The 26,408-nt window shown below is 37.3% G+C and overlaps 1 protein-coding gene across 1 annotated transcript in view; it reads right to left on the minus strand.

Annotated features, from left to right (window-relative positions):
- Positions 1–3: 3 nt before the first annotated feature.
- Positions 4–26,408, minus strand: part of tgfbr3 (transforming growth factor, beta receptor III) — a gene marked incomplete at its 3' end in the record, with an annotated part of 101,913 nt that continues 75,508 nt past the window's right edge. Inside the window, exons 6-14 of the mRNA XM_028444915.1 lie at positions 23,748–23,910; positions 21,763–21,910; positions 20,905–21,082; positions 15,713–15,942; positions 13,743–13,898; positions 11,065–11,202; positions 8,373–8,558; positions 4,892–5,185; positions 4–123 (exon numbers count right to left, since the gene is read on the minus strand). Of these exons, the coding sequence (XP_028300716.1) occupies positions 4–123; positions 4,892–5,185; positions 8,373–8,558; positions 11,065–11,202; positions 13,743–13,898; positions 15,713–15,942; positions 20,905–21,082; positions 21,763–21,910; positions 23,748–23,910 (1,613 nt within the window). The remainder of the gene's footprint in view (positions 124–4,891; positions 5,186–8,372; positions 8,559–11,064; positions 11,203–13,742; positions 13,899–15,712; positions 15,943–20,904; positions 21,083–21,762; positions 21,911–23,747; positions 23,911–26,408) is intronic.

Consider the following 26,408-nt stretch of genomic DNA (forward strand, 5'->3'; position numbering starts at 1 on the left):
AATATCTGGTTGAATGGAAGTATTCACGACAACCATTGGCTTTGTGGATATCTTGGTGTTCATCATCATTGCGATGATGTTGTCAACAGACAGAGAATCACAGGACGCACTGGGTTTCAGGCACTGGAAACATTCAGAACAAAGCAAGACAAGCAAATCAATAAAAAAACAGAGTTCATAAAATCCAGCTTTATTTATATTCTTTATGGTAGAAATAAGCTAATTCACCTCTCAACATGAGCTTGGTTGCAACCAAATCATGACACTTATGAGTCAGCTTAAAAAAAGGTGCACAGAAACTAGTCTAGTTTTATAGACAATGAAGCAGAAAAGAAGAGGTCTCCTAAGAAACCTTTACTCTCCCTTAACTCATTGACTGCCAATGACGTCTATAGAAGTCAATTGTGTTTTTTTCGGCTGGGGTTGCTAGGAGACAGTGTGACGAAGCTATCCCGTGAATATCAGGCTTGTACCATGATGTAGTGACTGGTGACTGTAGCAACTGGTGACATGTAGGTGGCAGCAGAGCACCTTTGGATGAGAGACCACTCGTGATGGGCAGAAGTAGAGGGAGAGATAAAGTGTTAAATCTGCGCTACAAGAGTTGATGCTAAAGTTCACAACAACGCACACTGGACCACAGCGTGTGTAGAACTAAGTAGACTATTGAGAGTGTCGTGATGGTGAGAGAAAATGACCAAAAAAATGGGGCAAGTGGTGACACTCGGCATGTCCGGGAGGAGGAGGAAGTTGCGTGTGTGGAGAATGACGGGGGAAAGACTTGGAGGACAGCCAAAATATAATATATAATAATAACTCTGACCCAGATAGCAAAATAATATTTTGCCTGGGCTCAGTGTTGTTTTTGTAGTTTTATAGAAGGAAGCCAATGTGGAGGTGTCCCTAAAGCAAAAAAAATAAATTCTTCAAATTCACAAATTCAATGCTAAATATGTAACAGCTAACACATCAATGCTAACCATTTAGCAGCTAACACCTCAATGCTAAATATGTAGCAGCTAACACATCAATGCTAACCATTTAGCAGCTAGCACTTCAATGCTAAACATGTAGCAGCTAGGAGCTCAATGCTCACCATGTAGCAGTTAACATCTCAATGCTAACCATGTACCAGCTAACACCTCAATACAAAACATATAACAGCTAACACCTCAATGCTAAACATGTAGCAGCTAACATCTCAATGCTAAACATGTAGCAGCTAGCACGTTTTGGGGTCAGCATCTTGTTACAATATTGACCTGTTGTATGAATTTGAGTTTTATTATTTTTTTAATTACATTTAGGTTCTTGTTACATGTTGTTCCATGTTGTTCCATGTTGTTACATGTTGTTCCATGTTGTTCCATGTTGTTACATGTTGTTCCATGTTGTTACATGTTGTTACATGTTGTTCCATGTTGTTCCATGTTGTTACATGTTGTTCCATGTTGTTACATGTTGGGCTCTATCAGCTTTAAGCAGAGATGATAAGTTGTGATAACTTATGAAACCTTGTACAGTTACGTGTCACGCTGTCATAGATTTTTAAAACTCAAAACCGGGAACAAGAATTTGACCAAATATTACGACAGATTTTTGTTGAAGGAGAAAACATGAGGGGAAGTGAACGAGTAATATTGTCATTGCCATCGACCAATTAGCATCAAGTTGTAAACACGTAGAATAACTTTGAGCTTTTTAATTGGTTTATATTGGAATCGCAACCCCGTGAACTGCCACCTTAACGTGGTGGGGTTGTTTGAGTGCCCGAATGATCCAAGGAGCTATGTTGTCTGGGGCATTATGCCCCTGTTAGGGTCTCCCATGTCAAACAGGTCCTTCGTGACGGGTCAGACTAAGCGCAGTTCAGAAGACCCTCTATGGACATTATAAAAGCAAGGACCGTGATGTCGCCCGGTATGGCGCAGCCGTGGGCCCCACCCTTGAGCCAGGCCTGGGGCTGGGGCTCGAATGCGAGCGCCTGGTGGTCGGGCCTTTGCCCATGTGGCCCGGCCGGGCCTAGCCCGAAAGGACGACGTGGGCCCTCCCTCCTGTGGACCCACCACCCGCAGAGGGATCCGTAGGGGTCGAGTAGAGAGGGCTGGGTGGCGGTCGAGGGGGGTTGCCTCGGCGGACCGGTCCACGTCCACAGCTTCTGACTGTTGGGACATGGAACGTCACCTCACTGGGAGGGAAGGAGCCTAAGCTTGTGCGGGAGGTTGAGAGGTATCGGCTAGACACTCACAGCTTGGGCTCTGGGTCCCAACTCCTGGAGAGAAACTGGACACTCCACTTCTCTGGCGTTGCCCGCGGGAAGAGGTGGCGGGCTGGGGTGGGCTTGCTTATTGCCCCCCAGCTCAGCTGAAACGTGTTGGAGTTTACCCCAGTGAACGAGAGGGTCACGTCCCTACGCCTTCGGGTTGGGGACACGTCTCTCACCGTTGTTTCAGCCTACGGGCCCAACATCGGCGCAGAGTACCCAGCATTCTTGGAGTCCCAGGGAAGGGTACTAGACGGTGTCCCGACTGGGGACTCCATTGTTCTACTGGGGGACTTCAACGCCCACGTGGGCCGCGACAGTGAGACCTGGAAAGGCGTGATTGGGAAGAAGGGCCTCCTGGATCTGAACCCGAGTGGTGTTTTGTTATTGGACTTCTGTGCTAGTTACAGTTTGTCCATAACGAACACCATGTTCGAGCACAGGGGTGTCTATAAGTGCAGGTGGCACCAGGACACTCTAGGCCGGAGGTCGATGATCGACTTTGTAGTTGTATCACCTGATCTCCGGCCGCGTGTCTCGGACACTCGGGTGAAGAGAGGGGCTGAGCTGTCAACTGATCACCACCTGGCGGTGAGCTGGATTCGCTGGCAGGGGAGGAAGCCAGTCAGACCTGGCAGGCCCAAACGTGTGGTGAGGGTCTGTTGGGAACGTCTGGTGGTGGTCTTGGTTGACACGTCTCTGCAACATCGCGTGGCAGTTGGGGACAGTGCCTCTGGATTGGCAGACCGGGGGGTGGTCCCTCTCTTTAAGAAGGGGGATCGGAGGGTGTGCTCCAATTACAGAGGGATCATACTCCTCAGCCTCCCCGGCAAGGTCTACTCCAGGGTGCTGGAGAGGAGGATCCGGCCGATAGTCGAACCTCAGATTCAGGAGGAACAATGCGGTTTTCGTCCCGGTCGCGGCACACTGGATCAGCTCTATACCCTTCATCGGGTGCTCGAGGGTTCGTGGGAGTTCGCCCAACCAGTCCAAATGTGCTTTGTGGATCTGGAGAAGGCGTTCGACCGTGTCCCTCGTGGTGCCCTGTGGGGGGTGCTGCGGGAGTATGGGGTCCGGGGCCCTTTGCTAAGGGCTGTCTGTTCCCTGTATGACCGCAGCAGGAGCCTGGTTCACATTGCCGGCAGTAAGTCAGACCTGTTCCCAGTGCATGTTGGTCTCCACCAGGGCTGCCCTTTGTCACCGGTTCTGTTCATTACTTTTATGAACAGAATTTCTAGGTGCAGCCAGGGACCAGAGGGGGTCCGATTTGGGAACCTCAGGATTTCATCTCTGCTGTTTGCAGATGATGTTGTTCTGTTGGCTTCCTCAAATCAGGACCTTCAGCGTGCACTGGGGCGGTTTGCAGCCGAGTGTGAAGCGGCCGGGATGAGGATCAGCACCTCCAAATCTGAGGCCATGGTTCTCCACCGGAAAAAGGTGGTTTACCCTCTCTGGGTCGGTGGAGAGTCCTTGCCTCAAGTGGAGGAGTTCAAGTATCTCGGGGTCTTGTTCACTAGTGAGGGTAGGATGGAGCGTGAGATCGATAGACGGATCGGTGCGGCGTCAGCAGTGATGCGGTCGCTGTATTGGACTGTTGTGGTGAAGAGGGAGCTGAGTCGGGGGGCAAAGCTTTCAATTTATCGATCTGTCTACGTTCCTACCCTCATCTTTGGTCATGAGATTTGGTTAATGACCGAAAGGACAAGATTGCGGATACAGACGGCCGAAATGAGTTTCCTTCGCAGGGTGGCTGGGCGCACCCTTCGAGATAGGGTGAGAAGCTCAGTCACTCGGGAGGAGCTCGGCATAGAGTCGCTGCTCCTTCACGTCGAAAGGAGCCAGCTGAGGTGGCTCGGGCATCTGTTTCGGATGCCTCCTGGTCGCCTCCCTCGGGAGGTGTTTCAGGCATGTCCTATTGGGAAGAGGCCTCGTGGGAGGACCAGGACAGGCTGGAGGGACTATGTCTCTGAGCTGGCCTGGTGTCACCTCGGGGTCCCACCAGAACGGCTGGAGGAGGTGTGCGTAGATCGGGAGGTCTGGGCATCTCTGCTGCCTCCACGACCCAGCCCCGGATAAAAGCGGAAGAAGATGGATGGATGGATGGATGGATATATTGGAAGCGTTACTATGGCAGCTGTTGTGATTGACAGCTGACAGTCCACAGAGATCATGTTTTTAAAGGAAATGAGCTCCTGCTTTCAGACCAGATGTCCATTTAAACGGGACAAATGGGACAAATCAATGTTTTGGTGAAAATCGACCGGGAAATGGGACGTAACTCTGAAAACTGGGACAGTCTCAGGTAAATCAAGACGTGTGGTCACATGCACTAAAAAGCAGAAGCAGAACTCACAGAATGTTCTCATATAAATGAACAGCTGTTTACTCTGCAGGAAATAAACTGAATTTGGAGGTGAAATAAAATGAATATGAAAAATGCCTCTCACAGATCACACAGAGGATTGTCCTGCTGCTGGAGACCAACAAACCCTGAGGCTGTTCCTGTTTCCAGGTCAACTGTTGTTGCAAACACTGAAATTGCTGAGCGTTGCTGTGGAGCTCTGAGGTTGGGAGTGATCTGATCATGTGTTGGTAAGTGAAATCACTGAAACATGGTGTGTTTATTACCGGTGGTAGTTCCTGCTTCCCCTCAGACCTCTGTGTGCACAGAGACATCTCACAGTGCAGGAAGAGAAGGGAAATGTTGAACTTTGAGTTAAAGACGAAGCTGAAGCTCTTCTTCTCCACTGTAGGGTGAGATGTGGGCGAGTCCTTCTGAGGATAGAACATTACGGAGTCGTCTGTGGGACAAATGGTCTCTATGAGGTTGTAGTCTGAGGGCACGCTGGGCTCAGAGTTTGGAGAGATGAAACAGGACACGATGGTGAACCCTAGCCATGGATCTGATGCTGTCGATGTCACCTGAAGGAAAACAAATGAGGGAAAAGTTGAATTTCAAGTGTATAGAACTATCATTTGTAACCAGAATCCACATTGTTGCTTTTTGGACCATGATATCAACTGCTCCACCTAATCCTGTCCATCATCGTCATGGTTACGCCCAAAGAAAACCTCAGCATCTTCATCTCTGCCAACACTTGACATTTACAGAGAGATACTCACACTAGCCCAGAGCTTTTAACACAGAGTTTATGCCAGAAAACCAGTACAGTTATAACATTATTGTGCTCTAGTTTACACTTCTATGTATACATAAATTATAAAATATGTAAGAAACCAACACATCCAAGCAATAAGTGATAAATATCAGTCCCAACAGGATCTACACTTTAAATTTCCTGGGTTTTGTAGGAAATATTATGTAATAATTTGAGGAAAATTGACAGTTTAACATTAAAAATGACTGCAGTCATGTGATATAAGCATCAGGTATGTTGAGTTTCATTTACATAATCATTCATGTTTTCTCTGTATTTTTTTACTTTCTCCTGCGGGCCGTAGTGGGTGCTCCAAAGGGCCAGATTTGGCCCCTGGGCCATGAGTTTGACAGGTGCACTAAAGTATGGTGTGATTGCTTTAGGTAAACACTTTTAAACTGTGTGAGGCACATTTCATAGTCTTTGGAAATTATGAAAAGCCGTTTTAACATTTAACAAGTAGCAATACTTGTAATTATATATATATATAAAATTCAATTTTGATATGTTGTAATTCTAAATCAACATATTCAAAATGTAATTTTCACTAGTTGCATTTTGAATTATTGATATGTACGGTTCTATTCTGACTAGTGTAAATATCTGAAACGTTATGATTACAACATGTCATTATGTCCCATTGACTTCTACTCAAATTTAATCACAGATATCTATAATCACATTTTGACTTAATCCATAGTGTAATTACGACTAGTTGCAAATGTAGTTTTTGATATCAACATTCCCACTAGTCATAATGTTAATTGTCGTTACATATCAGATTGTAGATATCTGAAATTCTATTCTGACTAGTTAGAATTATATGATATATGATATGTCAGCTCATATTTTAACTAGTTAGAAAGTCTTTTCAGATATCAACAATTGCATTTTAGATATCTACAATATAATTACAGGTGAAAATGTATTTCTTCTATTATCAGTATTATTATTATTATTATTATCATCGTTAATATAATAAAAAATCATATATTGTGTTTATCCAACATTTTCCTCATTTGGATTATATGTAAATGTACAACAGAGGGAGACGACTTTTAACAGCACTTTGATCAGAGGGTCACATGATTAACATTCATGACTCAGCATTTAGATTAATGAGTGATCTGAGCATTAATACAGGAAAAAGTCATTTTGTGTGTTTTTCTCTCATTCTGTGTATGTTTGTTGTTGTCTTGTTCATTGTGAAGCATATTGTACATTTCTGTAGTCCTTCTGTGTATTTTTCCTGTTTTTTGGAGTCATATTGTGTATTTGTGCTGCCATTTTGCCTTTTTTTATAGTAATTTTTATGTATTGTTTTCCTTGTTTGTTAGCACTATGGGTTTGCTGAGTCATTTTTTGTGTTTTTCTTATAATTTTGTGGACTTTTGTTGTCATTTTCTGTAATTTTTTATATTTTCTGAGTAATTTTGTGTATTTCTGTTACTGTTTTGTTGCAGTTCAGCTTGTTTTTGGAGTATTTTCTGTGTTTTTATCTTGTCTTTTACTGTATTTTCCTGTAATGTTGTAATTCTGTGTATTTTTAAATGTATTCTTGCTCTGGTTTTGTACATTTCCTTTGGGGCCGCACAAAATTAGACAGCGGGCCACATGTGGCCCCTGGGCCGCCAGTTGCCTGTGTCTGTTGTTTTTAAATGTAATAGCACCGTAGATACAGTCTATTTCCACCGATATGTGAGATGTCACTAACATAAAGCTTGTGCTATGATGACGGTGGACTGAGGTCAGGTGACGTCTCAGTGGGAGTCGTGGAGGGAAAAGCAGCTCTTTGTGTCCACACTGTCAGACAAACATCATAAATCACGTCTTCAAAGATCAAAGCGCTCCCACAGCTGCTGTGAAACTAATATTTAACATGAAAGAAGAACCTGTGGTGAGAATATTAAATCTGATTTTAAAAGCTGAAATAGACACTACGTATCCTGGTCAAAGTTTTATTATAAAAATTCAAGAAACAAAACAATTCTGGGCTTTTCTTTGATTTCCATGTAGCCCCGGGGTTCTCAACCTTGGGGTCGCGAGACACTGAGGGGGTCGCCAGATGCCTTGAGGAAACTAAGAATATTTTTTGAACAATTTGAGCCCATTTTTACCTTTTTTCTGCAACTCCACCAAACTCACCATATTTAAACCTATTTTCATCACTTTTTCTTTCCATATTTTTGCTTCTTTTAATGTATTTTTGCTACATTTCTCACATTTCTGACACTTCTACATCACATTTTAATGACTTTTCTCCACATTTTTTCCACTTTCAGACATGTTCAGCACTTATAAACACTTTCTACCACTTTTACACCTAATGTCACATATGTTGACTTATTATTGTCACTTTTAACCTCTTTTCACCAGATTTCATGATTATTTTTGCAACTTTTAACCAATTTCTGTGGTTTTTAAAATCCCATTTCACCACCTTTTCCACCATTTTATTAGTGATTAAAACCATGATTTCCATCTTTAAGATGACTATAATAATAATAATAATAATAAATGTTCCTGGATAACAGTGGATATTATTCAGATGAATAAATAAATGTGGTTATCACAGATTCATAGAACAATAAACCATCATTTTACTAACTTTATGGATGGACCCCAAAAATCTCCCCTTTATTCCCCCTTATAGATGGTCCTGTCTCCACATGACTGTTCTTCAATGTTCATGTCTGTGTTCAACCACCTTCAGCTACAGTGGGGGTCCCTGCTCTATGGAACCTTTATTTTGGGGCGTGGCTTGTCACTTAGATGACCACTGGTTTGAACAGAAGGTAAAGAAGCTTCTCGACCCTGAAGGACGTCTTTGTTCTTCATTACTATGATATCAAAGTCATGTAGTTACATTTAGTGAATTATTCTGTGTTTCGTTGTTGTATTTATGAGAAGAAACCACAGAACCAGAGAGTGGAAACCAACTCTGGGCCTACCTCCACAAACAGCTGCTGCTGGTGAGTGACGGTGTAGAAGGCCTGGTGTGAAGGGTTGCTGAACACGGGGCTGTTGTACAGCTCCATGCTGAACGTCATGTCGCTGACCGCTGGCTTGGCCGGCCCCGGGACGATCCTTGGAACCACGTCAGACTTCTGCTGCTTCTTTCTGTACGTACAGTTGAACTGGAGGAGAACAAACACCAGGCACATCAAGAAGGAACAGTTCTATGTACAGTTCTACACACGGACGTAACAATCATTAAAATGTGTTTATATCAAGCTTTCACACATTATATAAAAGCCTATATTTTCATTGATTAGGAAGCCTAACAAGGTAATCAATAAATAGGAAATAAATTAGATGATAGATAATAGTTTTTACTGTATTTTACAGCTGATTTAGGACCCGTTAGCATTAGAGATGCTAACAGAAAGCTAACACAAGAGGAAGGGTACCTTTTATTAGGTTATTCATTTCAGGCTCAGTAATTGTAATTGAACTTTAGTAATTGAGAACGTAATTATAATTGACTTTGAGGATAAAACAATGATTGTAGTTTAATTGTAAATAGAAAAATGCTGGTAACTGTAATCATAACTGAATTGTAATTGAACATGGATAATTTTAAACGTAATTGTAACTGAAAAATGTAATTGACCCCTACCCTGGTAGCAATAGTAGTTTTAATACATACAGTAGGAGTTTATTTATTCAATTACAAATGTATTTATAAGAAACTAAAACTAAAGAGAGAATGTTATTTAACTGTCAAACCTTGTCATGGTTTAAAAACAATAACAAATATCTATATAAGTGTGCTAATACAGTATACTTAATTTAAAATAAAAATGAAGTTTACATTTTATGAACTTATCAGAGATACATACTTACAGTACACTGAAATATATACAATATAGTATATTTAGTATATTTACTTCATACTTGTATTCAAAACTTTTTCAAATATTTAAATGACCATTGAGTATATTCAGATTGTGAATGTGCAGATTTTGGTGATTACAGCCTAATAAATAATAATAATAATAACAATAATAATAATAATAATAATAATAATAATAATAATAATAATAATAAATACCTTTATCTCCACTTCCACAATAGCTTCATAGACATAAAATACAACACTTTATTTTTGTGAATTCTTACCTTTTCATTAAAAAACTAAACACAGGTCTATTGGTGGGATAGTTAAGTTAACAAGTCTATGTGAAATAAAGTGAAAAGTATATTATAATAAAAAAGTGCACATTTAAATGAAAGTGGGTTAGATTCTAGTATAATAATTCTAGTATAGTATTAATATACATATACGTTTACTTGCCGTATGAAATAAAGCTTTTGTTAAACTAAAATTGGGCCAATTTAGTCCCAAGAAGTATTGAAATAGTACATTTTGAAGTATACTGCTAGTGTATTGGGCAAGTGTACAAAATATACTTAAACTATACTTAAGTATACTTAGTATAATACAGTCCAGGTATACTTGTTTTTGCTAAGGGAAGCTCTAAAGCACCAAAGGGTCTGAGAAATGTCATCCAGTAATATGTACGGCAGAACCCAAAAGTAAATGCACTAAATGACCAATATTTACAGCAAAAACTCAAAAAATGACTGAACTGAAAAAGTACAGAAAAAATGAAAAAATGACTCCTAAAACACAAATGGGTTCCAAAACCACATAAAATGAGAAAAAACAGACAAAACCACAACAAAAATACACAAATTAACTCCCAAAACGACAACAAAATGACTCCAAGGATCTATGTTATGAATCTAGATCATTCTATTCTGGATTTATCTCCGTTAGCTTCATCTAACCAAACATTGTCTGTCAGACAGAAGCTGTCCTATGAATCTAGATTACAACAAGCGTGTTGATTCCAGCCTGACTACGTGCGCACTCTAGTGACGGAGGAGGACATTACAATGTCAGACCAATCACAATCACAGAAAAACTGTAGAGAAATAATTCCTTAAAAATATGAAGAATTAAAATCTATGATTCAGACCAAAAACAACACTGTTGCTGCAGTAAAAGCAGGAAGTAATTCATGTAGGAAATGATGAGTGTTAATGATTAAATGATTGAGATTATAAACAGACACTCTGATCACTTGGGGTTCTTTCCAGCCCTGTTGAGCGTAGGGGCCCCCGACGTTGTAATGTTACTCCCCTACGGAGCAATGGCGCCCCCTACACTCTGTTTACAGCAACGTAGGGGGATTTTTGTTGTTTTTTCCTTTTTAATCGGTACCGCAGTAATAGACGGTTTTAATAACTGGGATTTTAACTGGTTATTTGAAATGTAGTGTGTCGCTGCAGTGCCCCCCCTAACCAAGACTTCTTAGCCCCGCCCCTGAGGCGTTTCTATAACCAGTTTTTATTGAGATATGTAGATTTTTTACATTTCCATGGGTAATGGAAACGCAGCGTAAAACGCCTCTTTGGGTTTGGTTTGGTCAACAGGTCATTCTTCTTCTGGTACTTATAAGTGGTGGGCGGTGCTCTTTTATTGATACAAGTGGAGAAGCTGGTATATTTCTATTATAGAATAAATACCAACTTTGTGGAAATCTACAAGTCTTGATTGCACATGTCTATGACCAGATACCACCACACGTTACAATATCATACACAAAGAGTAGCACAAAGTGTAAAATGTCTTACCGCTACGATGGACGCCTGCTGTGGTCCTCTAAATATATCGTCTGGACTCCTGGAGTTTAACACGTCTTCAGATTCTAGATCTTCATCATCGTCTGGACCCCCGCTCCCATCTTTGGTTTCAACAGGACTTATTATCACCTGTGAGTCAGCAGAGAACATGTTATTATAACAACAAATATTTACAATATTTACAGTGAGAGTGCAGATATGAATATGAAAATAAATATATATAAATATAACTATGATATATTACAGTAGTGCAGAGCAGTCTGATGTTCAATTTAATTTAATTTATTTAACTCGATTTTTAATTTAGTTTAGCTTAATTTAATTTAGCTAAGTTTGGTAAATTTGATTTAATTTAATCTACTGTAGTTTAATTAAATTCATTAAATGCATTTAATTTATTTTAGTTTAATTTAATTTAATTGATTTAATTTATTTTAGTTTATTTAAATTGAATTGAATTGAATTTTGTTTAATTTAATTAAAACAGCAACAGAATTTTAAAATGACAAATAAGCCATAATTGTAATTAACTATCAACTACGCGATTACAATTATAATTGGCCCCAACCCTGAGTTAATAAGTTGTTTCTCTGTAGCGTAGACATTAATGAGTAGATGTGCTGAAGGCTGATTGAACTGTAAATATTAACACAACAGATCATTTCTAAAGTGGAACCAGACAATGAGAACCCATCTATTTAGAACCAAGGTCAGGTCATGTGACTCATCCACGGCTGTAAAAACACAAAAGATGACCTCGACCGAGCGTCCAATCAGCATCCAGTAGAAAATGTGCAGGTCAGGAGGAAGTGATCCATCTCTACGGGTCATGAACACATTTCCTGGTCATAGACGTTTAAAGGTTCTTCGTCCATAAAGTGAAATGTGCTGATAATAAATCAATAATCTGTCAATGTTTCCTTCTGAACATAACTCATAAATATTGTGTAGGTTTGTGGAGAACAATGAAGACTTTAATAATATAATAATACATCCGTCTGATGTCTGAGTGACCGTCACAGCTCATGTTCTAGATCAGTGGTTCTCTATTTAGGTTCTAGTCCCCCTAATGTACGACTACTACATTTTAATCAGAATTCTATGAAAATACATCTATAGATCATAATGATGGAATGAATAAGTGATAACAGACATTTTAAAGAATCTCATGCTGTACATTGTTATGTATTTTGTTGTTGTTTGTTCTTTTTATTATTCAGTATGTTTTTCTCTTAATTTGTGTGTTTTTGTTGTTGGTGGTATTATTTAAATCATCTGGTCTCATCCTGGGACCCACATTTTGCCACAGTCATTAAATCACGACCCACTTTTCTTTTATTTAAGAATTCAACCAACATAATTTAGTTTTTCAAAAATAACTGTTGAAAACACACGTGTTCCTGTGGATCCTTAAAAAGTCTTAAAAAACATTAAATTAATGAATCTAAAAATAAGGCCTTAATTGTCATTAAAATGTCTTAAATCAATGATTCAAAAGTCTTAAATTTACATAAAAGTATAAATTTATGATTTAATAAGTCTCTCATTTCAAAATAAATGGTAACTTTTGTTTTGTTCTTTTTAAATTAAGATTTTTCTTAATGGCTTTTCTTGATGGTTTTTTTTGTTGTTTTAAAGTTTTCTGGCTATTTTTGTTGTTGTGTTTTTGGAGCGATTTTAATTATTTTAATGTGTTTTTTTGTGTGTTTACTTTTGGGGGGGGGGGGGGGGGGATACTGGAAAAAAGTGACTCTAACTTTATGGAATTGATATGGCTTCTTTTTTTTTTTTTTTTACCCCTAATTGTGTTTACTGTGAAGTTGGTCTTAAATTTAAATTCAAATGGCAACAAAAAGTCTTAAAAAGTGTTGAATTTTATTTGACTGAAACTGTAGGAACTCAAAAATAAATCTATATAAATAACTGTGCAACATGCTTTTCACAGCATGCCTGTGGATAGAAAAGTTTCTTTCAAAATAAAAGACAAGTCCAATATGAAACATATATTTTTGGGTCCGTGACCCACCTAGTACAGGTCCCGACCCACCAGTTGAGAATCGCTGATTTAAATGATTCTATCTATGTGTGTTTTTGGTCATTTCTGTTATTTTTGTGTATTTTGTAGTGATATTGTGTATTTTTTCTGTCATTTAATGTGTCTTTGTTGTTGTTTTGCGAGTTGCTGGTTATCGTAAGTATTTTTCTCTCTCAGTGTGTGTGTTTGTGGTGTCATTTTGTGTATTTTGTTGCCTGTTCTTTTTATTATTCAGTATATTTTTCTCTTATTTTGTGAGATTTTGTTGTCGTTTTGTGAGTTGCTGGTAATATTTAGTATGATTATCATTTTTAACTAAAAATAAACATAAACCCCCATATTTCATTTATTAATTTTCCTCTATTTGGTATTTGGCCCTGAACTAAACAGCGCTGTATTACGCACACACAAATAGTTTTGTTACAATAATGGCCAATAATGACTAATATTACAATGAATCTCTCAGAGTGGAGGTTGAATAAGCACTTTGCATATTTTACTTTATCAAACAGTCATAATGTATTTAAATGTTTCCCAGTCCTAAAAAGCGTGAAGTCTGACCAATAATTTTTGATTTATTGTTCCACAGAGCATTTGTATTAATTAAACGTGAAAAGAACCTATTGCTACTCACAGAGTTGATGTAGAGAACCATAGGGCTGTCCTGCATGGGATATATGGAGGTCTGACAGCCAGTCAGAGGCGTCTCCAGTGTATAGTGGGTAGCATTCACCAACGCTTTGCATTCTGGGTCCTGGAGAGTGAGGTTAGCGTGAGTAATCCCGTTGGCCTAAAAAACAAACATCAAAAATCAAAGTTTGGATGATTTACAAACATTTCCTCAGCTTTTATTTTGAAACAGGGTTTGAATGCGAAGCAGGAATAAACAAAACTTTAGCTTCTAATTACAGTTTCCATTACATGATGTGGGAAAATAAACTTCTACTAGTTTATTAATGCAGCTAAAGCTCATTCACGTAACCACAGACTGGCTCCATAATTATCCAATCACTCCTTATTAACTCTTTAGACAAAGACGGCTTTTGTTCATCAAAATTAAAGCAGCATTTAGTTTTATGCTAGCTTTATCCAGCTCAACTGTGGACGAGACTTTTAAATTAGTTCTAATCTCTATGTCTGTTGTTTTTGGGCTTATTTTACATCAAGTCAGAAGAAAACAGAGACAAAACATCATAGTCAAAAAGACAGAATGGATCAGTAAAATTTTATTAAGTTAAAAGTGTTTTTCCTAAAGATTAGGCAACAATTTTAAGGCAAAAAAGGGAAAATAATGGTATGTGCAACTGTTTTTATTTATTTTTTAAGACTTGCACTTTAAAAAAACCCAAATGATATTATTGTTGATTTTTTTTAATGTTCCTTATTATACATTTAAAAATGTTTTCAAAAGTTGCAATTATTTAAAGCTAAATTATTAACTGTAGTTAGTACAATTAACATTAAAATGAAGTTTTTCCCCTGAAAGTCAATTGTTATTATGTTCTCAATGACCAAAGTTTAATTACAATTAATCACAATTACTGAGCCTGAAATAAATAATCCCCAAAAATGTAACCTAGCACGAACCTAGTATTAGCATTAACCTTGCATTAGCACTAACCAAGCATTAGCATAAACCTATCATTAGCACTAACCTAGAATTAGCTTAAACCAAGCATTAGCATTAACCTAGCATTAGCACTAACCTAGCATTAGCACTAACCAAGCTATAGCACTAACCAAACATTAGCATTAACCTAGCATTAGCACTAACATAGCATTAGCATTAACCTTGCATTAGCACTAACCAAGCATTAGCATAAACCTATCATTAGCACTAACCTAGAATTAGCTTAAACCAAGCATTAGCATTAACCTAGCATTAGCACTAACCTAGCATTAGCACTAACCAAGCTATAGCACTAACCAAGCATTAGCATTAACCTAGCATTAGCACTAACATAGCATTAGCATTAACCTTGCATTAGCACTAAGCTAGCATTAACACTAACCAAACATTAGCATTAACCTAGCATTAGCACTAACCAAGCATTAGCATTAACCTAGCATTAGCACTAACCTAGCATTAGCACTAACCAAGCATTAGCATTAACCTTGCATTAGCACTAACCTAGCATTAGCACTAACCTAGCATTCGCACTAACCTAGCATTCACACTAACCTAGCATTAACCTTGCATTAGTACTAACCTAGCATTGACACTAACCTAGCATTAGCACTAACCTAGCATTAGCATTAACATGGCATTAGCACCAACCAAGCATGAGCACTAACCTAGCATTAGCACTAACCAAGCATTAGCACTAAGCTAGCATTAGCACTAACCTAGCATTAACATTAACCTTACATTAGCACCAACCAAGCATTAGCACTAACCTAGCATTAGCACTAACCAAGCATTAGCACTAACCTAGCATTAGCACAAACCTAGCAGTAGCACTAACCTAGCATTGCCTCCTGCATCCTCACTAATTATCTGAACTCAATTACATTTGAATTATGATTACAATTATAATTACACTATAATTGTAATGAATTATCAATTACAGTTATAATTGACCAGGCTCTGTAATAAGGGGTCACCTGTAGACTCTCTCTCTCCAGGCTGACCACCATCCTCCTCTCCTCACAGCGTACACTAAGGCCCACACTGAGGGACCCCTGGACCTCCTCTGGTTCAGGGTCCCCCCAGGGCCGCTCCATAAAGTCAGGGAGCAGGCCGTCGGCCAGCAGAGGAGGAAAGGGAAGAGGCGGACCGGAGAACGGTGCGCTGGAATCACGGAGGATGGAGAGTTCTGGAAGCTCCACCACATCTGGAAGAGACAGAAACTCAGGATGGGAACAACTGCTTGAGTAGGGTTTTAAAACTGTGGTCCGCTAAACATATTATGGGCCGCTCCACGTCATTCAGGGCATCCCACGCAATACATTTATACTAATTAGTTATTCAATATTTATACTAATTAGTTATTCAATATTTATACTAATTAGTTATTCAATATTCACACTGTAAATATTTAGTTTGATCTGATCAATACTTCTTGAGATATGAACAATTTATGGAGGGTGTGTCCTTATTTATCTTCCATGTTCATCTTCCAATATATCAGTAACTCCATCACATAGAAAGGTAAATATAATATACGTAGTAATAAGCTCCACCCACTCTCTCAGAATATAGAAATAGATCTGCTATACATCCTATCTGGTGGACATGTCAGCTCCTCTAAATAGTCACTAAGTCAGTGTGTGTTTGGGTCTGGAACATGTTTGGGTCTTCAGTAAACTACTTAGCATATGTCTCAGCTCCCTGTAATGTCATCAGCATAGAGCTATGAACATAGACTGTTCACATCACTAATGATTAGTCACAGATATACATTGGTTCTAGACTCACACAATCTGGAAATATGAACATATGCTTTATACTTTTTTGTTGACAGCTCCTTTGTTGTTGTTGTTGTTGTTGTTCTTGTTGTTGTTGTTGTTGTTGTTGTTGTTGTTGTTGTTGTTCTTATTGTTGTTGTTGTTGTTATTGTTATTGTTGTTGTTGTTCTTATTGTTGTTATTGTTGTTGTTGTTGTTGTTGTTGTTGTTGTGTACACTAGTTAAAATCATGACTACTCTGTTATAAGTGAACGTATGGAGCTGAAATGTGATGCTATAATCTATGGATGTGAACACATCAATGCTCAGAGCTACATTTTTGGGCTTCTTAAGAAAAACAAAACGAAAGTCTATTTCTCATTTATATATACAGTATATATATATATATGTATATATATATATATATATATATATTAGTGTTGTGTTCAAGACCACACTATCCGAGACCAAGACTTGCCCGAGACCAGAATGCACCGAGACCAAGACAAGACCAAGACTTTCGGGAGCCGAGACCGAGTCAAGACCAAGACAGAGACAAACCGAGACCAAGACCAAGACCATAAACATTTTTTTTTCAATTTAAAAAAATATATAAATAAATAAAATTATGGCAAGGTTCAACAGTTAAATAACATTCTCTCTTTAATTTTAGTTTATTTTAAATACATTTGATGGACAAAAAAGGTGCCTGCAAAAAATTAACTAAAATATTAAAACTGCTACTGATAAATTCACAATTATTCTACATATTTGAAAACAAGATTTTTATGTCAGCTGAATGTACAGCAAGTGTTTAAAAGCATTTCTGCCAAGAAATAATGATTCTGATTCTGATTCTTTGAGTTGTTCAGGTTTAACAGGTCACAGATTTAATAAGATCATTTTTTAGTTTGAAAAAGCCTTTAAACAGGTTATTTTATTAATTCACTTAGTTGATATAGTTTAATTTGGTTGCTGTAATGTAACTAGGATATTCAATTAACTAAGGTTTCTAACTGTAACTGTAAAAGTGAAACTTTCTGAAATAAAACTACAAACAAGTTGTCATCAGTGTAAAAAACATAGATCTACAGGTAGATGTGAAACTAAATAAAACAAACAAACCCTGGAACAGTCATGTGACAAATTAATCAATTGTTCTTGTTGAGAATTATTATTATTATTCTGGAAACAGAAACTATAAAAATTAATTATATTGTGAACCTGTTTATATTGTGGGGAACATATTATATACATACATGTAATTGGAGTCTAAAGACACAAAAAAAAAACACCACTTTAAAAGATAATAGATTAATATAAGACCTCTTTACAGTTATTTGACTCATTCTGTGATGCGCGGCGATGACGCGCTGGTGACGACATAATCCAAGATGGCGGCAGCCCGGACTACAGCCGATATTATGTAATAAAGCCTTAAAAGACATGGATATAATGAAAAGAGTGGATGGACAGAGACATAAACATGCAGACTTTCACACGGACACACAAGGACTTATTAAACACACACGGACCTCAGTAAACACGGTAAAAGGAACAGGCTTTACCGCTCGGCTGGCACTAGGACCCAGAAGCAGAGTAAGTGCGTCACCTATCCATCCTTCACAGGCTGTAAAATCATCAGTTTATCATTTTACCAGTTATTAGAGCTACTGTCTTTACCAGGGAGAGAATATTTATTACTGGTGATTGTTTTCTGGAGTTTTACTGGGATTTTTACCGGTGATTAGTTCATATCTCCTTCTGCTCCGCGGTCCAAACTGACACCGCAGCCACACACACACACACACACACACACACACACACACACACAGTCACATTAAGGAAGGTTGTGGTCATTATACGGGGTGGATTAAATAATGAATAAAGGATTGTTTTATCCCGTTCTTCTCCGTGTTATTATCACATTATAAAAAAGGTTAAAAATAGCAGGAATTAGTGCTGGTCTCGAACGGTCTTGACGGAAAATCCCGAGTCCGAGACAAGACCGAGTCAAAATGCTTCAGAGACCGAGACAAGACCAAGACCTTTAAAATTTGGTCTCGAGACCAAGACCGGTCTTGACCACCCCAACACTAATATATATATATATATATATATATATATATATATATATATATATATACATATATATATACATATATATATTAGATTACGATTATGCCTCGCACAGTTCAGTTAGGGGCCGTTTTCATCAATGTCCATTAAAGTCTTTTCTCATTCATGTCAAATATTGCAACAGTTGGTGATACAGAATAACTGACACATATAATATATGAATGTGGCTCATTACTCTGTATGTGCCACGGGGGCGTTTTTCAATGACTCCTCCCTTAATGCTCGTTTAATCAGGCGTGACATGAATATTCTATGAGCGGATGTCTAGAGCCTCTAGGAAACCTTTTTTTAAACCGTGGAACCGAGTCACTGAATTCTCAGGAACGTGGAACGTGTTATTCAGCGTGGAGACGTTCTGCAGACCAGGGCGTAGTTCATCAGAACTTTTTGTTTATGTGACTTCTTCATTTTTAATTTGGACCCAAACTTTGTGTTATTTCACCACTGATGAATTGTATAATTACATAGATATATATCAATGAATTATGTGTATATATTAGAGCTGGGCAATATGGACCAAAATCCATATCTCAATAATTTTTCTCAAAATGACGATATACGATATAAATGTCGATACATTTTATTCAAATAAGTTTTAAAATAACAATACGCTGCTTTAAGATTTTAAAAAAAATGACTTGTGCGTGTATCACAAACATGGGAAACTAGCGCAGGTAAACGCACAAAATGACTACAAAATATACACAAAATAACAGCAAAATATACACAAAATGACTACAAAATATACAAAAAATAACAGCAAAATATACACAAAATAACAGCAAAATATACACAAAATGACTACAAAATATACACAAAATAACAGCAAAATATACACAAAATAACAGCAAAATATACACAAAATGACTACAAAATATACAAAAAATAACAGCAAAATACACACAAAATGACTACAAAATATACACAAAATAACAGCAAAATATACACAAAATAACAGCAAAATATACACAAAATGACTACAAAATATACAAAAAATAACAGCAAAATATACACAAAATGACTACAAAATATACAAAAAATAACAGCAAAATATACACAAAATAACAGCAAAATATACACAAAATGACTACAAAATATACACAAAATAACAGCAAAATATACACAAAATAACAGCAAAATATACACAAAATGACTACAAAATATACAAAAAATAACAGCAAAATACACACAAAATGACTACAAAATATACACAAAATAACAGCAAAATATACACAAAATAACAGCAAAATATACACAAAATGACTACAAAATATACACAAAATGACTACAAAATATACACAAAATAACAGCAAAATAGACACAAAATGACTACAAAATATACAAAAAATAACAGCAAAATATACACAAAATGACTACAAAATAAACACAAAATAACAGCAAATTAGACACAAAATAGACAAAAAATAACAGCAAAATATACACAAAATGACTACAAAATATACACAAAATAACAGCAAAATAGACACAAAATAACAGCAAAATATACACAAAATGACTACAAAATATACACAAAATAACAGCAAAATATACACAAAATGACTACAAAATATACACAAAATATACACAAAATAACAGCAAAATATACACAAAATAACAGCAAAATATACACAAAATAACAGCAAAATATACACAAAATGACTACAAAATATACACAAATTACCAGAGAAATACAAAAAAGATCAACACAAATACTTAATAGGACAACAACATAGACACAGGGAGAAAAAAATACACAAAAGAATTACAAAAATACATATGACAACAAAATACACAAAAGGACTAAAAAAAAAGCACAATGTGACATTTATTAACAAACAACTGCACAAAATCAGCCACTTTATTCTGTTTCTCCTCTAAGGGACAGCACGTGTGAGTGAGTTCTTTAATGTGGCTTGTTTAGAGAAAGCAGTGACTCCTAAAATATATATATATGCGATATTGTAATTTTCTATATCACCAAAATAGAAAAGTTGATATATCTTGAATCTCGATATATCGCTTAGCCCTGGTGTATGTGTGTATATATGTGTGTATATTTATAGTGTAAATAGGTGAGGTGTATATATAAGATTATATGTACTATATATCATTATGAGATACACTGCTGTTGTGTTCATGTTTGAAATAAAATAAAATCAATAAATCTGATCAAACTGAATATTTACAGCTAACATATTGAATAATGACGTAACAATTAATGAAATTAGACACGTGTGTGTTTTATATGAACAACTGTGTGTTTACAGTACCTGGTGGTCGGAGGCGGAGCTTAAAGTGGTTGGCCACAGCAGTGCTGGTGTAAGATGTGACTGGGCTGTAGTTGTGGTCTTCAGCCCACTTGATTAACGCCTGAGACCCCGACGGTAACGGTTGTTTGGGGGATTTATTCAGCATCATGGGTGAGCTAACACTCACTGTATCAGAGGCCTGTAGAGAGGAGACCATCATTCATAAACATTACAGTAACTTAGCTCTATAACAGTAAAACAACTCATTTCATTTTTCTTTCATTTGCGAGAACAAGTAAATGTTAACTACTAATAAAACAAGTGGAATGTTTATCAAACTGTCAAATTACATTTTTCATAAAAGTTGAACTTTTGTTTCTACAACAGATTCTGATTCTGTTAAGTTGTTAAATTCTTTAAAACAAGTAACCACATATATCAATAAAGTGTCCAGTAAGTTTTATGTAAATACATCTAATAAAGGAGTGAGGTAGTTTAACAAGGTCTGATGGTGCGTTCACTGACACCTAGTGACTGGGAGTGTTATGCATATCTTAGCGACAATGAAAAAACATTAATTAAGTGAGTTTTTTGGTTAAAAAACATGATTAACAAAAAATTGATTTGGATATATCGCGCTGTAAAATATTGCAATATATCGCTGAATCAAGATTTCTTCCACCGTTAGTAGGAGAACCAGGGGCTCTGAGCACTTTAAGGGTTTTAGTCATTGTTTACTTTGAGAAAAGATTCTGGAAAATTAAAAAAAGTCTCATTTTTAGAACAAATGAACTTTGCACACTAGAAGTGTGTTGTTGTGGTTGTTAAGCACATTGAGGGGAATGTCATTTGCTAAAGTCATTGACTCTGTTATCTCACCACTACCACCAGTTTGCCGACCACACTGTGAGTCTTGATGACCCAGTTCACAGACTTTGAACACTTGAGCAGTAAAACCACGTCACGGAGCAGCTGTTGATCGTCTCTCAGAGGCTGCAGATCTACCACCACGTCCACCTGCAACGCACTGGGATCCACAGGAAGTCACAGTCAAACACAGAAAAACTAGCTACTGGAGATAAGATTTAAATAAAGGGTTTTCATCATCAAACAGGAAGTGGCCATATTGGAGGTACTCAGCAGGGAAACACAGCAGATCCCAGACGTAAAACAAAAACAAATGGTGAATTGTTGCCGTGTTTTTGGCTGTAACAATCGGTCAGACTGTGTTTTATAGACTGACAAACGTTAGAACAGATCAGGGAGAACAATGTTAGTTATTAGAGGAAAGTTCCATTTTAAAACCAAATCAAAACGAGGCACGACCTGTATTTGTAACGCAAATACGTATTTGATGATTGAAAATTGAAAAATTTGGCAAAAATGACAACCTGTATCTGGATTTGTTAACAAGTTTGTTCTATTTACTAATTAAGTTTGAAGTAATAATGCAGGACAAGACTGATCTTGACCTTGAGTAAAGGTCACACATTGAAAGGAAATGTCGTTCAATGGTACCAGTCTGAGCACTGGATCTCAATTTGTGGCCAAGTTATAGGGAAAAAACTTTTTTTTGTGACATCATGAACTTTGACCCCTACCGATCTTTTTACTGGTAGGTCGTACAGCTTTGATTCAATTAAATAAAATACTCAACTTCAGATGAGTTTTTCATAAATTTTAGCATCAAACTTGTACAATAAATATTCGTAGAAATATGGCAAATGTCATTTTTTGACACTTGACGCAACCTTGACCTTGACCTTGACCTTGACGTTTTGGATCCAAAAAAAGGTCGACTAACCCCAACCCTGCAAAACCACTTTACATAGCCCAGCAGATATATGACAAAGATGTTCACTTCTAGAAGAAAGCATTATAATTTGTACGCTGGTAAACCAATGGTTCTCACTCAAGTTCAAGAAACCCAAGATGGCCACCATCAGTAATGTCAATTAGTCATAACTTTGGTTCTATTTGATATAGAATCATGATCTCAGTGGTGAATTATGGGTTTTCATTGTCTAGGAATTCAATAATATATATTAAAATACTTTTTGTCATAACTCAGATATCTGCATCAAAAGTTTGAGTTTAATTATTGTTCATGTTAGCAACACGTCAACAGGTTAATGCTTATGCACCAGGATCACAATGAATATAATCTTCCTGATAAATAAATGAAAATATGATTTATTAATTCATGTTTTGATGGGGATTTAAATGAAATTGTTCACCCTTTAAAAGACATCTTTGTCATACACGGTTGTGGCTGCAAAAAACTAACAATTTCACCTTTTTCATGTGTAAAGCATTGTGGTGGCCATCTTAAATCTTGCTCTGGATGCGGTTTTCAGTATTTTAAGCTATTTTATGACAATCCTTGTCCCCAAAAACCTACATTTTGCCACAAAGATCATGTTTCTACGTCTACGAGAACCAACGTTATGGTAAGATTGAAATTCGCAATACGGATGGCGGCCATCTTGGATCTTGCTCTGAGCACATTTTACAGTATTTTAAAATATAATATTGAATTCCTTGACCCTGAAAACCTATAATTCACCACTAAGAACATGATTCTATGCCAAATAGAACCAAAAGTTATGACAAAATATCCAAATTGACAATAGGGATAGCGGCCATCTCCAATTTCTTGATTTTGAGTGAGAACTATTAGTTTTCCAGCGTGGATCCCATTAAAAATGCATTGAGAATAGTTAAAAAACCCAAGGTACAAATGTTCATGCTTTCTTCCAGAAGTGAACATGTTAGCCTAATGTTGCTACATATGTGCTAGGCTAACAGAGAACGCCACACAGATTAGTGAGAGGTGGTGTTCTTCTTGTTCTTCCACTGCTCACCTGCTGGAGTTGGGAGCCTGGAGCTCAATGATGTGGACTTCCTGGTCTTTGGTGGGCACTGATAGGACACACCCCTTTGATGGCTGAGGCTCCTCGTAGCTGCCCAGGTAGTTCAACGACAGGAACTTGGTATCAATACTGCAGCTGTCGGACGATTCTGGGTCTGAAGACAAAGAAAAGTAAGTTCATTTTTTATATTATTAAATGACAATGAAATCTTCAGCTTTCCAAGTTCAGTTACACCTCAATTACAATTACTTTGACCAGCATTTTTCCCCAATTACAATTAAAATAAGGGGCATTTCCGATAAGGAATAATAATAATAATAATAATAATAATAATAATAATAATAATAATAATAATAATACCCAAGAAGAGGGAAAAACAATAGGTTCCTATGGCCAGTATGTTGTGCCAAATTTGTGGAAGCAAAATAAGGAATAAATGCTCAGCATTTCCCACTAAAAGTATAATTATAAGAAAGAAGAAGATTGTAGTAACATTTTAAGATCTAAATTGTGGCTGTAGCTGCAAGATTAAAGCTTTAACAGCAGGTTTTCTCAAAGTTCATGAGCAGCAGCTGTCACACTCTAGCAGGCCTAATAAAGCACTCTCAGGATTGCAAAAGCAGCCTAAGTTGCATGAAACCTTAAATTAAATTAAAAGTAAGATAGTTTGAAAATGAGATATAATTATTGTCACTAAGGAGCAGAACATGTTACTATGGTATAAATCGGTTTGATTCAGATGTAAAACTGTCTTCATTGTGATTCCTGACTAATCAGTCTGTTTACTGTTAAAAAGTTCAATAAAGAAAGAAACGTACATACTACAACTTTCATTAAAAGCAAAATAAAACTAAGCTGAACCTTTGACGAGTTCTCATGACTGAATTAGGACGACCATAAAGTGAGAGGATGAAAACCACGACCTGTTCTACACAGTCTGCTCCTCTACGCCTGGATGTGAGAGAGTGGAAATGTGTAGCTACGCTCCAACCAACCAGCACGGCGGTCTGAGCTTCTGCCAGATCTCAACCTCCTAATGACACCATCCCAGCAGTAACAAGCTCTGCTCTTTACACAAAACACAGGCCCACACAGACAGGAAGTGGCTCACAGCCTCAGATTACTTCTCTTTAACATCTCTGTTTCTACTTCAGGAAGATAAATTAGGAATGGATGTTTTAGTCAAAAATAATAAAGTTAGGATTTATATATTGGCAGAGATCAATGAAAAGCTCTTCCAAGAAAGAACCATGTGTGTTTCTTCTTCAGTGATTCTAGCCTGGACTTAAGACTTTAACAGGTGGTGCCAGCTTGGTCCCTGTGCCTCATGTTTCACCTCAGACATTACACTGGACGGCTGATTATAACTGTACAAACGCACATTGATTAGGAATGCTTCAGGAGATCACAGGCTGTTGAAAGACTTCCACCAAAAAGTCCTTCTATCCTCAGGGTTTGTGCGTCTTCAACAGTCTGTGATTTACTCTCTAACTTCAGCCACCAGAGCGTGTCAGCGTACTGTTTAAGGGAGGGTAAAGGTCCCTTAGGACAGTGGTCCTCAACCTGTTCAGCCCGCAACCCTCCAAAATAAAGGTCCCAGAGAGCGGGGACCCTCCAAAATAAAGGTTCCATAGAGCAGGGACCCTCCAAAATAAAGGTCCCATAGAGCAGGGACCTCCACTGTAGCTGAAGGTGGTTGAACACAGACATGAACATTGAAGAACAGTCATGTGGAGACAGGACCATCTATAAGGGGGAATAAAGGGGAGAGATTTTTGGGGTCCATCCATAAAGTCAGTAAAATGATGGTCCATTGTTCTATGAATCTGTGATAACCACATTTATTTATTCATCTGATTAATATCCACTGTTATCCAGGAACGTTTATTATTATTATTATAGTCATCTTAAAGATGGAAATCATGGTTTTAATGACTAATAAAATGGTTCAACGTGACCAAAAAAGGAGGTGAAATGGGATTTTAAAAACCACTGAAATTGGTTAAAAGTTGTAAATTATAGTGGATAAAAACAGACATAAAAAGTGGTAAAATGGTTCAAAGTATTAATATTAGAACTAGTTTAAACTGGCAAATAATGTAAATGACAAGTTGTGAATGTGGTTAAATTGGCAAAATAATCATGAAATATGATGAAAAGAGGTTAAATTGACAATAATGGGTCAACATATGTGACATTAGGTGTAAAAGTGGTAAAAAGGGTTTATAAGTGATGAACATGTCTGGAAAGTGGAAAAAATGTGTAGAAAAGCCAATAAAATGTGATGTAGAAGTGTCAGAAATGGGAGAAATGTAGCAAAAATACATTAAAAGGAGGAAAAATATGGCAAGAAAATGTGATGAAAACAGGTTAAAATATGGTGAGTTTGGTGGAGTTGTAAAAAAAGATAAAAATAAGCAAAAAAGGGTGAAAATTGTTCAAAAAATATTCTTAGTTTCTCAAAGGCCTCTGGTGACCAGATGCCTCTTGTGACCCCAAATGGTGTCCTGACCCTACGGTTGAGAACTCCTGCCTCAGGAGAGCTCTTCTTCTCTGCTTCATTGTCTACTACCAAACCTCAGAGTTGGAACTGTTGCACCCTGCGCTCACAGATTTTTTTATCCTCTTTCTGTAAACAAAAGAGGTTTATAT

Source organism: Gouania willdenowi, chromosome 4 (genome assembly GCF_900634775.1).
Source record: "Gouania willdenowi chromosome 4, fGouWil2.1, whole genome shotgun sequence".
Taxonomy (NCBI): domain Eukaryota; kingdom Metazoa; phylum Chordata; class Actinopteri; order Blenniiformes; family Gobiesocidae; genus Gouania; species Gouania willdenowi.